The sequence below is a fragment of the Erythrolamprus reginae genome, chromosome 3 (assembly GCF_031021105.1).
Source record: "Erythrolamprus reginae isolate rEryReg1 chromosome 3, rEryReg1.hap1, whole genome shotgun sequence".
In the NCBI taxonomy this organism is placed as follows: Eukaryota; Metazoa; Chordata; class Lepidosauria; order Squamata; family Dipsadidae; genus Erythrolamprus; species Erythrolamprus reginae.
Genome location: NC_091952.1, coordinates 228,076,415 through 228,090,156, shown reverse-complemented (window position 1 = coordinate 228,090,156; position 13,742 = coordinate 228,076,415). Strand labels below are relative to the sequence as shown.

The window sequence follows — 13,742 nt, the reverse complement described above, 5'->3', positions numbered from 1 at the left end:
AAGTGTTCGAAAACTTCAGATTGTGCAGAATGCAGTTGCGAGAGCAATCATGGGCTTCTCTAAGTATGTCCATATTACTCCAACACTCCGCAGTCTGCATTGGTTGCCGATCAGTTTCCGGTCACAATTCAAAGTGTTGGTTATGACCTATAAAGCCCTTCATGGCACCGCACGAATCCCAGCGACCGGTTAGGTCCCACAGAGTCGGCCTTCTTCGGGTCCCGTCAACTAAACAATGTCGTCTGGCGGGACCCAGGGGAAGAGCCTTCTCTGTGGTGGCTCCGACCTTCTGGAACCAGTTCCCCCCTGAGATTAGGATTGCCCCCACCCTCCCTGCCTTTCGTAAACTCCTTAAAACCCACCTCTGCCGTCAGGCATGGGGGAACTAAAACATCTCCCCCTTGCCCATGTTGTTTTGCCGTTTGATTGATTGACTGTGTGCCTGTTTTCTATATATATTGGGATTGTTTTATGAATATTTTTTTTAACTTAAAATTGTAATTGGATTGGTAGGCATTGTATTTGTTACTATGTATTGTTTTTACTATTGTTGTGAGCCGCCCCGAGTTTGCGGAGAGGGGCGGCATATAAATCCAATAAATCTAATCTAATCTAATTCTAGAAAAGGCTTCCAGAATTTTACAGGCAAAAATTAAGGTTTTACTGCAAGTTCAGATATCTACCGAAGTGGAAATAGGTGTAGAAGGGAATCTTATTTTAGCCCAGATCTAATCTCCATCAGGCTATTTCTGTGTTATTGTTCAGAGTCATGGAGATGGACAATGTGTCTCCAATATTGGAATTCTTCATTCATCTTAGCCTCTTATTCTAATACAAAAATAGGTTTCTTATATGCCAGTTCCACATATACCAAAGATATGTTACAAAAAGACCAAACATTGCTCCATTAAAATCTACATGCAGTCCAAACTAATACACCGAGACCGAGATGCACAGAAGCATGTATAGAATTAAGCTTCGTGTATTGAGAGCCATATTTTAGCTGGGTACTCATTGGGTGATCATGGGGTGCATAATTCTTTCTAAGGGATAATAATGCCAATAAAAGTTTAACAGAAAATACAGGTGGAACATCCTAATTAATCGAGTGAACTCAGTCTCAGATAAGGAGGGCAGGGGACAGCTGCTTTAAGGATGTACTGTACATTCTTAAGTCTCCTACCGAGAAGCCTTGGAAACTTGGAAGGAGCTGCTTTTGATTGGATCATGAGAATAAGTAAATCCATAATTACACTGCCATGACCTTCTGCTGCAATGCATAGAGCCTCCTCCATCCACCAGGGTTTTTCTAAAAAGTGGCACTTAAATTTTGGCAAGTTGTTCTTCCAAATGATTATCACTTCACTCTGTACTATTCTTTAAATGAATATCAGATATGTGGCTCTTTCCGGGGTGCTTGAAGCTCAGATCTGGATCACTTTTGTGACTTTTCAATATCTAAATTCTAAATGCTTACTTCATACACAACTGCTATGGACGATGGGGGTAATAGTTTAGCAGGATTTACAATTAATCATTGATTGATTTATTGGCTTTATATCCTGCCTTTCCCCCAGAATAGCTACATAGTTACATTTAACATAGTAACAGTAAAGCAGCCTTAGTAAATAGTTTGACAGTGTTGAGGGAATTATTTGTTTAGCAGAGTGATGGCGTTCAGGGAAAAAAACAGACTTACACAGACACACAGATTCACACATACACACTGTTCTGCCGGGCTCTCTGGTAGGAGCCTCCCGAAAATTCAAGGGTACAAATTTCAGACACACACACATTTGAAAATTCAAAACAATGTTCTTTATCCCAAAATTCAAAATAAACTAAGCACTCTTTTTGTATTGCAAAACAACAGGGTAGTCTGTACAATTAACCTTAAGCAGTCATTAAGTACTTAGCTAGCAGCTGTGAAGAAACTTCACACCCCTTCTTCTTCCAAAGAAGTGAGACACACACAGACACACACACACACACACTTTGCTCTGCTTTGTTTTCAAAGGCGTGAAAAATCAACAAAGTCCAGAAACCAGCAACACAGGATTCCTGACGAACTGCGATGAGATACTCTTCCACAATGGCCAAACCCACATGCTGCTATTTATAGCAGCAGCCCTAATTACTGGAGCCCCACCCAAACACAGGTGGCCGCTCTTATCTCCTGTAATATGTCCTTACTTGGTCTCTTCTACGCATAATTCTGCGCTTGCGTGGATCCAAAACGTCTTCATCTGAATCAATGGAAGATAAGGGAGATTGAGTGCCTGGGCTGTGTGCCAAGCCCCCCTCTGCCAAGTCACTCCCACCTTCTTCTTCGTCCGAGGAAACTAAACTCTGAACTGACTGTGTCGGCAATAACACAGGCCTGTAACATGTTGAAGTTTCCCCTGCATCCACCTTCACATTCCCTGGGGCAGGAGCTGGGCCAGAGCCAACCACAACACACACCAATGATGTATATGCATACAGATGGTAGGTTGAACAACTGTGGTGTGAGCGGAATAATCTGGAACTGAATACATTCAAAACTGTAGAAATGGTGGTACACTTTAGGAGAAACCTGCCCATACTTTTACCACTTATAATACTATATAATATTAGACAACATAGTATCAACAGTAGAGACCTTCAAATTTAAATCTAAAAGGGATAACTAACATCAAAAACGTCATAAAAAAAGCACAACAAAGAATGTTCTTTTTGCGCCAACTCAGGAAGCTCAAACTGCCCAAGGAGCTGCTGATACAATTCTACAGAGGAATCATTCAGTCTTCATCTACACCTCTTTAACTGTCTGGTTTCTGCAACTCAAGAAAACAGACAAAGACTTCAGCAGAGGTCTTCAAACTTGGCAAGTTTAAGACTTGTGGACTTCAACTCCCAGAATTCTCCAGCCAGCTATGCTGGCTGGAGAATTCTGGGAGTTGAAGTCCACAAGTCTTAAACTTGCCAAGTTTGAAGACCTCTGCTTCAGAGGATAATCAGAACTGCAGAAAAAAAACACTGCTATCAACCTGCCTTCCACTGAGGACCTGTACACTTCATGAATCAAAAAGAGCACTGTGAACATATGTACAAACACCTCATATCCTGGACACAAACTGCTTCAACTCCTACCCTCAAAATGATGCCATAGAGCACTGCACACCAGAACAACTAGACACAAGAACATTTTTTTCTCGAACGCCATCACTCTGCTAAACAAATAATTCCCTCAACACTGTCAAACTATTTACTAAGGCTGCATTACTATTACTATGAAACTTCTCATCGTTCCTCTCACTCATCTCCTCCTACTAATGACTGTATGACTGTAACTTGGTTGCTTATATCCTTACAATTTATATTAACTGGTTCCTAATATGATCTGATTGCTCATTTGTACCCAGACTATCATTAAGTACCTTATGATTCTTGATGAATGTATATATTCTTTTATGTACACTGAGAGCATATTCACCAAGACAAATTCCTTGTGTGTCAATTATATTGAATGTCAAGTATGTGTGCTGCTTGATTGATTGAATTATGGGTTTTTTAAACGGGATTATAGTTTGAGATTTTTCCAGATTTGACTTCTTTTTTAATGTATTTGTATTTTTATATTGTTGTAAGCTGCCCTGAATCCTTCGGGATTGGGCCACATAAAAGTAGAATAAAATAAATAAATATTGTAAGCCACTACGAGTCCTCGGAGAGGGGCGGCATGCAAATCTAATATATTATTATTATTATTATTATTGTTGTTGTTGTTGTTGTTGTTGTTGTTAAAATAAATAAATAAATAAATCACTCTTGACCAATAACAAATTCTATTCTATTTTATTCTATATACAGTACAGTGTTCCCTCGATTTTCGCAGGGGATGCGTTCCGAGACCACCCACGAAAGTCGAATTTCCATGAAGTAGAGATGCAGAAGTAAATACAGTACACTATTTTTGGCTATGAACAGTATCACAAGCCTTCCCTTAACACTTTAAACCCCTAAACTGCAATTTCCCATTCCCTTAGCAACCATTTAGATTATTACTCACCATGTTTATTTATTAAAGTTTATTTTAAAAAAATATTTATTAAAGGCAGATGAAAGTTTGGCGGTGACATATGACGTCATCGGGCGGGAAAAACCGTGGTATAGGGAAAAAACCCACAAAGTATTTTTTAATTAATATTTTTGAAAAACCGTGGTATAGACATTTCGCGAAGTTCAAACCCGCGAAAATCGAGGGAACACTGTATATGCAATACACTTATTCAGAACAGGAACCATTCAGGCCGGGAAGTAATCTGGCCTTATTCACTGCTTTCAAATCATTACCTGCTAAATCAGGTAACTTATGGATTTTATTCTGCCTTTGTTTTTCTGACATGCTCCCTAAATGCTTCACCTAGAATATTTTATGGTCTCTCTATAAAGAGAGGAAGGAAATTTGCCCATGGGGTTACAAATAGCAGCAGGAAGGGCATTACTGCATCTCAAAAAGAATTATGTTGCTAATGACTCTTTAGAGGGTTAAGCTCTCCAGAAATAACCCCTCTTCTGAAAAGCAGCCTTAGCCGCTGAAGTCAGCATCCCACAGAAGTCTCTGAAAAGATGCAAGCAGTATGCTAGGAAGGGCAAGGTGCCAATTTGCAAGGCAAGGAGCCAAGATATTGGAAACCAGCTGGAGTAGACAGGGAGAAGGAGGACAGAATAACAAAGGAGGGGTGGAATCTGCCAAGCATCCTGGAGTAAGGGCAGAAGGATGGAGAAACCTTGCACCACGTTCTGCCGCTGAGTAAATGCTTAGAATTTATTTATGCATGAATGAGACCTGCCAAGTGGAAACAGGCTGCTTAGCCATCTTTTCCTGCTCCACAAGAACCTTTTTTGAGGTCTTCTGGATGCACCGTAGATTTAAATAGACACAGCAAGATATTCAAGCAGAGTGGATTCCTTTCTTCAGCTTCTCCAGAAACTGCAGTTTAATGTTTCCAAATGTAAAATAATGCACTTGGGGAAAAGGAATCCTTGATCTGAGTATTGTATTGGCAGTTCTGTGTTAGCAAAAACTTCAGAAGAAAAGGATTTAGGAGCAGTGATTTCTGACAGTCTCAAAATGGGTGAACAGTGCAGTCAGGCGGTAGGGAAAGCAAGTAGGATGCTTGGCTGCATAGCTAGAGGTATAACAAGCAGGAAGAGGGAGATTATGATCCCGCTATATAGAGCGCTGGTGAGACCACATTTGGAATACTGTGTTCAGTTCTGGAGACCTCACCTACAAGAAGATACTGACAAAATTGAACGGGTCCAAAGACGGGCTACAAGAATGGTGGAAGGTCTTAAGCATAAAACGTATCAGGAAAGACTTAATGAACTCAGTCTGTATAGTCTGGAGCAGTGTTTTTCAACCAGTGTGCCGTGGCACACTAGTGTGCCGTGAGACATGGTCAGGTGTGCCGCGAAGCTCAGAGAAAGAAAACAAGAGAGAAAGAAAGAAAGAGAGAATAAGAGAAAGCAAGCAAGAGAGAAAGAAAACAAGAGAGAAAGCAAGCAAGAGAGAGAAAGAAAGAGAGAGAAAGAAAGAGAGAGAGAGAGAACAAGAGAGAAAGAAAGCAAGAGAGAGAGCAAGAGAGAGAAATAAAGAAAGAAAGAAAGAGAGGGAGAGAAAGAGAGAGAGGGAAGGTGGGAGAGAGAAAGACATAGAGGGAGGTAGGGAGGGAGAGAGAAAGAGAGCAAAAAAGAGGAAAGAAGGAAGAGAGAAAGAAAGAGGGATGGAGAGAGAGAAAAAAAGGAAGGGAGAGAAAGAGGGAGAGAGAAATAGAGCAAAAGGGAGGAAGAGAGAGAATTTTTTTGTCCAATATTTTTTAGCGTCCCCCCCCCCCCTCAATGTGCCCCATGGTTTTGTAAATGTAAAAAATGTGCCGCGGCTCAAAAAAGGTTGAAAATCACTGGTCTGGAGGACAGAAGGGAAAGGGGGGACATGATCGAAACATTTAAATATGTTAAAGGGTTAAATAAGGTCTAGGAGGGAAGTGTTTTTAATAGGAAAGTGAACACAAGAACAAGGGGACACAATTTGAAGTTAGTTGGGGGAAAGATCAAAAGCAACATGATAAAATATTATTTTACTGAAAGAGTAGTAGATCCTTGGAACAAACTTCCAGCAGACGTGGTTAGTAAATCTTCAGTAACTGAATTTAAACATGCCTGGGATAAACATATATCCATCCTAAGATAGAATACAGAAAATAGTATAAGGGCAGATTAGATGGACCATGAGGTCTTTTTCTGCCATCAGACTTCTATGTTTCTATGTTTCTCCAGGAAGAATCAGAATCCGTTTTCCAAAGCAAACATTTTTCTAATGAATTGGGGGTCAAATGTGCCAGACTGAGACCTCCCTCCCTCTTTTTTCACCCCTTCTCGTCTCTATATCTCTCATCTCTTATCTCTATCCATCCATAGTTAAGTGAAGCAGGCATAATTCACTGTAGCGCACTGAATAAAAGGGAACTATAATTTAACAAAGACAAAGGTATTATTCAGCTCACCACAAACTAAATTCATTAGTCTAAAAAACTCGGCTAGCTTGTCCTGGAATTTCATCCCTGAGGTGTTTCATTCGTGAGGTAAATCTGGGCGGCAAACAAGAGCTTTTGGCTACCAAGGAAAGGTTGTCAGGATTTTTACGGTCTAAAGTAGCAATGGACTCTTTCCACCTCACTCATTAACTAATACAGAGATGGGATAGAAGTCTTTTATTTCTGGGCACGGCAGTGAAGAGGGGGAAAAAGAGAGAATCCAAGAAAAAAGAGACGGGGTTCCAGAGAACATGAGCTCTGATCCAATTCACAACTGCTCTGCTGCCCAGAGAGAAAGAGCAAAAGCAGTTGATGAAGGGGTCCATTTTGTGGTCAGTACAACAGAGACTCGAGTTGAAGATCGGATGGTGATGGGGGGGGTGTCCCAATGTGTGTGGTTTTTTTGAGGATGGGACCTGGCTTAGCCCAGTTCATCAGAGGAAGAACAGAGAGAAGGAACCCCCAACACCCCCCCCCCCCCCCCGGTGCAACCCTGATTTGCAAAAGTCAGATTCCGAGAAAAGGAATCCAAAGGAGGCCTTCGATCAAATGATACATCATCTAGATCCGGCCGCAAAAGATGTCCATGATTTTATTAACGGGTTTTTAATTGTTTTTTTTAAACAATACTGTTCCTTTTTTAGATGTTGCTTCCTTGTAAGCTGGCCAGAGTCCTTTGGGAGTTGGGCGGCATATAAATGAAATGAATAAATAAATGAACCAATAAAACCATCCCGAGTATTTTACGGCATTTAATCAAACCTACAGTGCAGCCTCAGTAGGACAGAGCAATTCCCCCCCCCCACTGAACTTCATCAAGTGTGCATTATTCTTATTTACTAATTTAATAAATACATTAATAAATAAAAGATCCCGAGTATTTTACTGCATTTAATCAAACCTAGAGTGCAGCCTTAGCAGGACAGAGCAATTCGCCCCCACCCACTGCACTTCATCAAGAGTGCATTATTGTTTATTAAATTAATAAATAAATTAAGAAATAAATAAACCATCCTGAGTGTTTTAATGCATTTAATCAAATTAAATAAATTGATTAATCAAATTAATAAATAAACCATTGTTTTACTATTTTACTGCATTTATTTTACTGCATTTAATCAAATCAAATCAATTAATTAATTAATCCGATTAATAAACAAACCATCTGGAGTATTTTACTGTATTTAATCAAATTAAATAAATTAATTAATCCAACTAATAAATAAACCATTCTGAGTGTTTTACTGCATTTAATCAAATTAAATAAATTGATTAATGAAATTAATAAGTAAACCATCCTGAGTTTTTTACTGCATTTAATCTAAATTAAATAAATAAATTAATCCAATTAATAAACAAACCATCTGGAGTATTTTACTGCATTTAATCAAATTAAATTAATTAATTAATCCAACTAATAAATAAACCATCCCGAGTGTTTTACTGCATTTAATCAAACCTACAATGCAGCCTCAGTAGGACAGAGCAATTAGGGCCCTTCCACTGCTCTTCATCAAGAGGCCACGACCTAGAGTAGAGGCCTCCAACCTTGGCAACGTTAAGCCTGGCGGACTTCAACTCCCAGAATCCCCCGCTAGCTTTGCTGGCTGGGGAATTCTGGGAGTGGAAGTCCGCCAGGCTTAACGTTGCCAAGGTTGGAGACCCCTGACCTAGAGGATCGTTTGCGTTGCGGCACTGAGGAGGCTGGCGCCATGGGAGGGGGAGGCAAGGAAGGGGGCAACCGAGGACGTGCGGTTCCAAGTCTCCCCCCCCCCTCCTCCATTCCCCGCTTCTCTGCCCAATAAGAGAAAACCAGCTCCGCTACTGGCCTCCTTGCAACACCCCTTCGATTCCAGCCGCCGCCGACCCTTACCAAATACCAGATGCCCAGGATGATGGTCCCGGTGCGGACGTGACAGCACAGGCAGCAGCTGTTGGAGTAGAACCGAGTCCAGGGCGAGCCCAGCATCTTGGTCGCCTCTTTCCGAACCGCCTCCCGGGCCCGCTCGCAGTGATTGCCGAGCGCCAGGTTTCTTCCTTTAAGGACGGCCCGAGAGAGCGCGCGCGCGAGAGAGAAGAACCTGGCCCGGGCTGCAGGAGCGGATTCCACCCGGCGCAATTCCTACGGAGGCGAAAGGCGAGAGGATGCAGCCAGCAGCGCCTTCTATCAGTTGGAGAGGCGGCGGAGGCGGGGGGAGAGGGGGGGAACCCTCCGTTCCATGACGTCATCGGGCTTCCAGCCAGCCAAAGAGGAGGGGCGGAGCCTTGGTCGGGCGCCCATGATGTGAAATGATTTCAGCTTTATCCGTCGTTTTATTTCTGAAGCAAGCTCCCTCCCTATCTATCTATCTATCCATCCATCTATCTCCCTCCCTCGCTCCCTCCATCCATCCATTCATCCATCCATCTATCTATCATCAATCTATGTTTTTTAAATACTGTATTAGATTTGTTATATTGTACTATTGTTGTTGTGAGCCACCCCGAGTCTGCGGAGAGGGGCGGCATACAAATCTAATTAATAATAATAATAATAATTAATAATAATAATAATAATAATAATTAGATTTGTATGCCGCCCCTCTCCGCAGACTCAGTAGGACAGAGCAATTATGTTGTTGTTATCATCATCATCATCATCATCATCATCATCATCATCATTATTATTATCTATCCACCTACCTATTTATTTATTTATTTATTTATCTATCTATCTATCCATCCATCCATCCATCCATCCATCCATCCATCCATCCACCTACTTAGACACCTATCCATTCAAATAAATAAATATTTGCATCTGTCACGGCCAAATTGTGTTGCGTGGCATGTGTATTTTGAAGGTGACTTGATATTACACCATATTTATACGTAATGTTTAATGTTTTGAACTGGGCTCAGAAATGTATACATAACTAGTGCAACTACTGAAGCATAAATTATACTGTGCAGTAGGATAACAGGCCTCATCTCTGCAGTTTGTATACATTGTGGCATCTGAGGGATGTTCATAAACAACCCCAGGTAGTGTGTGTGTTGCAGTACTGTAATTGTAAGATAATGAAGGCATGAGTCACTGTTGCCATGACTTAGCTGTCCAGGATGATTTATAATTGATCAAAAGCTGAAGATGGGGGAAAGCTCTCTTTGCTTTGATCTCCCTCCTTTCTTCTCAACCTTTCTTATGCCATGACCCCTTAATACAGTTCTTCATGTTGTGGTGACCCCCAACCATAAGTCTAGCACCAATTCTCCCAACAGAGCATTAAGCTGATTGACAGGAAGGTCAGAGGGACACCCCCACTGTAAACGCCTGATTGGTCAGATTGTAAAAATATGTTCCAAGGTGCCAGAATAGAGGTTTTAGTTCCTAACACCATGGGAAATTTGTCTTTTCCCATGGTCTTAGATGACCCCTGTGAAATGGTCGTTTGACCCCCAAAGGGGTCCCGACCACCAGGTCGAGACCCACAGATCTAGCAGGAGACAGAGTCCGTAATAACCTCCTCTTTCAGGGGAGTACCGTCCCATCCAAAAATGTCACTAGAATTGAGAGCACAGAAGTTCCTGAATTCTTGCTGGAATTCAGTTTTAGATTGTTTTGTCTCAGTCTCTCATAAATTATAAGAGCTGTGGTGGCGCATTGGTTAGAGTGCAGTACTGCAGGCTACTTCTGCTGACCACCGGCTGCCAGCAGTTTGGCAGATCGAATCTCAGTAGGCTCAATGTTGACTCAGCCTTCTATCCTCGGTGGGTAAAATGAGGGCCCAAAAAATGGGGGCAATATGCTGACTGCAAACTGCGAAAAGAGGGCTGTAAAGCACTGTGAAGCGGAATATAAGTTGAATGTTTTTAAACTATATTGGAGCTTTTAAAGTCTTTTTAGGCATATTAATTGGATTTTTAGATGTATTTGCTATGTTCTTTTGATATGTTGTGAACCGCCCCGAGTCCTCAGAGAGGGGCGTCATACAAATTAAATAAATCTATCAATCAATCAATCAATATCTAAGTGCTATTGCTATTGCTAAGTTCCATTGACAAGAGTAGTGTTTCTCAAACCTTGGCAGCTCCTGCAGTTATGACCAAAACTGGGAGCCCCTAGCAATCAGCATACAGTTATGATAGTTGCAGTATCCTGAAGTCACACGATCGCCACCATTTATCACCTTCCTAGCTGGCAAAGTTTTATTTATTTTTATTTATTATTAGAGTTGAAAGGGACCTTACAGGTCATCAAGTTCAACCCCCTGCTTGAGCAGGAAATCCTACAGCACCCCAGCCAAATGGCAGTCCAATCTCCTCTTGAAAATGTCCAAAGTTGGGGAGTTCACAACCGTTGCTGGCAGGCTGTTCCACTGGTTGATCACTCTGTCAGGAAATTATTCCTTATCTCCAGGTTGATTCTTTCCTTGGTCAGCTTCCAACCATTGTTCCTCGTCCAGCCCTCTTCTGCCCTGGAAAATAGTGTGTCTCCCTCCTCTCCATGGGAACCCCTTAAGTACCTGTATACAGCTATCATGTCCCCCCAGCCCTTCTTTTTACTAGACTATCCATGCCCAGTTCCAGCAACCTTAATGGAAAAGCTGTTGCTTAATGACCGTATGATTTAACTACGAACTATTAATGACTTGTTTAACAATCATACTGAAAAAAGCCGTAAAATCTGCATGACTCACTTAAAGACCACATTGCTTACCAATAGAAGTTTTTGGTCCAAATTGTCTTTAGTTGGGGACTATCCGAGTCCACGGAGAAGGGCGGCATACAAATCAAATCAAATCAAGTCAAATCAAAAAAATAAATGACCTCTTTAAACTTGATGGCACCTCACCCTCAATCAAAGAGGAATTTTTCATCTCTCTAATCCACCTGAATAATCTCCTTGAGAAAATCAGAGGGCTCTGGTTGGGCATAGAATCGCCTAATGATGCCAGGGCAAGAGCCAGGGTGGCGCAGTGGTTAGAGTGCAACACTGCAGGCTACTTCAGCTAACTGTTTTCATAGTCAAAAAGCTCAGTAAGATTTTCAACAAATTGGGGTAAAGTTGTGTGCACCCTGTAGAGATCCTATCCTATTACTAGAAAACTTCAAAATGGTAAAGCAGCAGCATTATTTAAAAAGAAATATGCAATGAGATATACTGCACAACTAAATAATTTTGTTATTGGCATTTCTTCTATTTTGTTTAATAGGTATTAAACCTATTTTGATAGGTTTGAATCACTTCGAATAATCATATACTGTACTGTATCTTGAAACTACTGGCATAGTACTGTGTTTTTGCTGTGAGAATATTATCTTCTCTTTATGCATCAAGAACACAATTCAAATCCTAAGTGGTGGACATACAGTTTCGTTCAAATTATCAAGGACTAATATAATACTCTTTAAACTATAAATCCATTTATAATATTGCAAATGGTTTACTGAAGCCAAGAGAAAAGCATTGCATATTTGTTAACTGGTTGCGAGGGCTTTTTTTGTGAGTGTAGTGTACCCTGCTGTTCTGTTCGGGTCGTATGTGACCCGAAGCCAAGTTTGAGTCCCTGTAAAAAATTTTCCCTGCATATCTGAAACTTGAAATTTCATGACTATTCATCATTTCAGGGGTTCTCTCTATGAGAATTTTTTTTGGGGGGTGGGGGGCTTAGTTTTTGCTGGGCAAAAAAAGTTAAAAATCTTCTGTTCCCGGGTCACCCTGACCCGGACCGAAAACTCTTCATTTGCAGTGCTTATGTTTGGTCTTTTTGAAAGCTTTTTTCACTTGGAAAGTAGTCTGAACATTTCTGCACACAATGATATGAAAATTGAAATGAAAAAAGTAATTCTTATTGGTTTATTTTGCTGATATAATGCACGCCCCCCCGTTTTTGTGAAAGTTTTTTCAATTTATGGATAGTTTTGCTTGCAAAATGCATTCTATTTTACTGAAGTTGGTGTGGGATTGGTAGCTTGAACATTTCTGAATATAAGAAAAATATAAAGGAACTGAACAAAATGATTCTTACTGGTTTTTTAACATCAGAAATAAGGCCTCCCCCCCCCCTCAGCTGCTTGCAACCATTTTCACTTTTTATTTTTTTATGCTCCAAATCCGAAATATTCTTTAAAATCTTAGGCATTTATTTACTCAATTTAACAATGCTGACCATCAAAAAAATATTTGTGGGGGTGGGGGAAAATTTTTTTTTCTGGGCAAAAAAAAAGTCACACTTAGTCTGTTCGGGTCATATAGACCCGGACCAAAATGATTTTTTTTAGGCACTTGAATTTGGTCTTTTTGAAAACCTTTTCAACTGGAAAACTAGTTTGAACATTTATGAACATAATGATATGAAAATTGAACTGGAAAAATTGAGACTTATATTTTTATTTTGATCAAAAAGCCCCTCCCCCCATCCTTTTTTAATTTCGTGTCAATTTCTATTTTTTAAGGCTACAAATCCCTAAGGAATTTTCCCCCAAAAGGTTTGATATACTAAATTGAACATTTCTGAATATAAGAAAAATATAAATGAACTGAAAAAAATGGTTCTTATTGGTTTATTTTTGCCACAAAAGGGCCACCCCCCCTCGGCCTTGCTGTGTGCCATTATTGTCACTGTTTATACATATTTGTCTAGAAATATTTGGAATATCCTTTTCAAAATCAACCACATTGTAGCCAGAGAACTAATTTTATGAAACAAATCCATTTTACTAAAAAAAAGTATGTAAGTTTGAAATTAACAGCATAATTTTTATATAAATTGAAATAATTGAGGCATACTGTATGTGCAAAATAAACCAATATGCATCAATTTTTCCAGTTCAATTTTCATATCATTATGTTCAGAAATGTTCAAGCTACCAATACCACACCAACTTTAGTAAAATAGAATGTATTTTGCTAGCAAAACTATCCATAAAGTGAAGACTATGTAAAAAAAACGGGGGGGGGCGTGCATTTCATCAACAAAATAAACCAATATGCATCAATTTTTCCAGTTCAATTTTCATATCATTATGTTCAGAAATGTTCAAGCTACCAATCCCATACCAACTTTAGTAAAATAGAATGTATTTTGCAGGCATAATTATCAATAAACCTAAATAAAATTCACAAAAACGGGGGGGGAGGCATATTTATGTGCAAAATAAACCAATAAGGATTAATTT

General features: G+C 40.1%; 1 protein-coding gene across 1 annotated transcript in view; it reads right to left on the bottom strand.

The window, feature by feature from the left end:
• The window catches only part of LAPTM4B (lysosomal protein transmembrane 4 beta), a 71,404-nt gene extending 62,652 nt beyond the window's left edge, over nt 1-8,752 (bottom strand). The window contains exon 1 of the mRNA XM_070749230.1: nt 8,455-8,752. Coding sequence (XP_070605331.1) covers nt 8,455-8,550 — 96 coding nt within the window. The 5' untranslated portion in view covers nt 8,551-8,752. The remainder of the gene's footprint in view (nt 1-8,454) is intronic.
• Between the last annotated feature and the right edge of the window lie 4,990 nt (nt 8,753-13,742).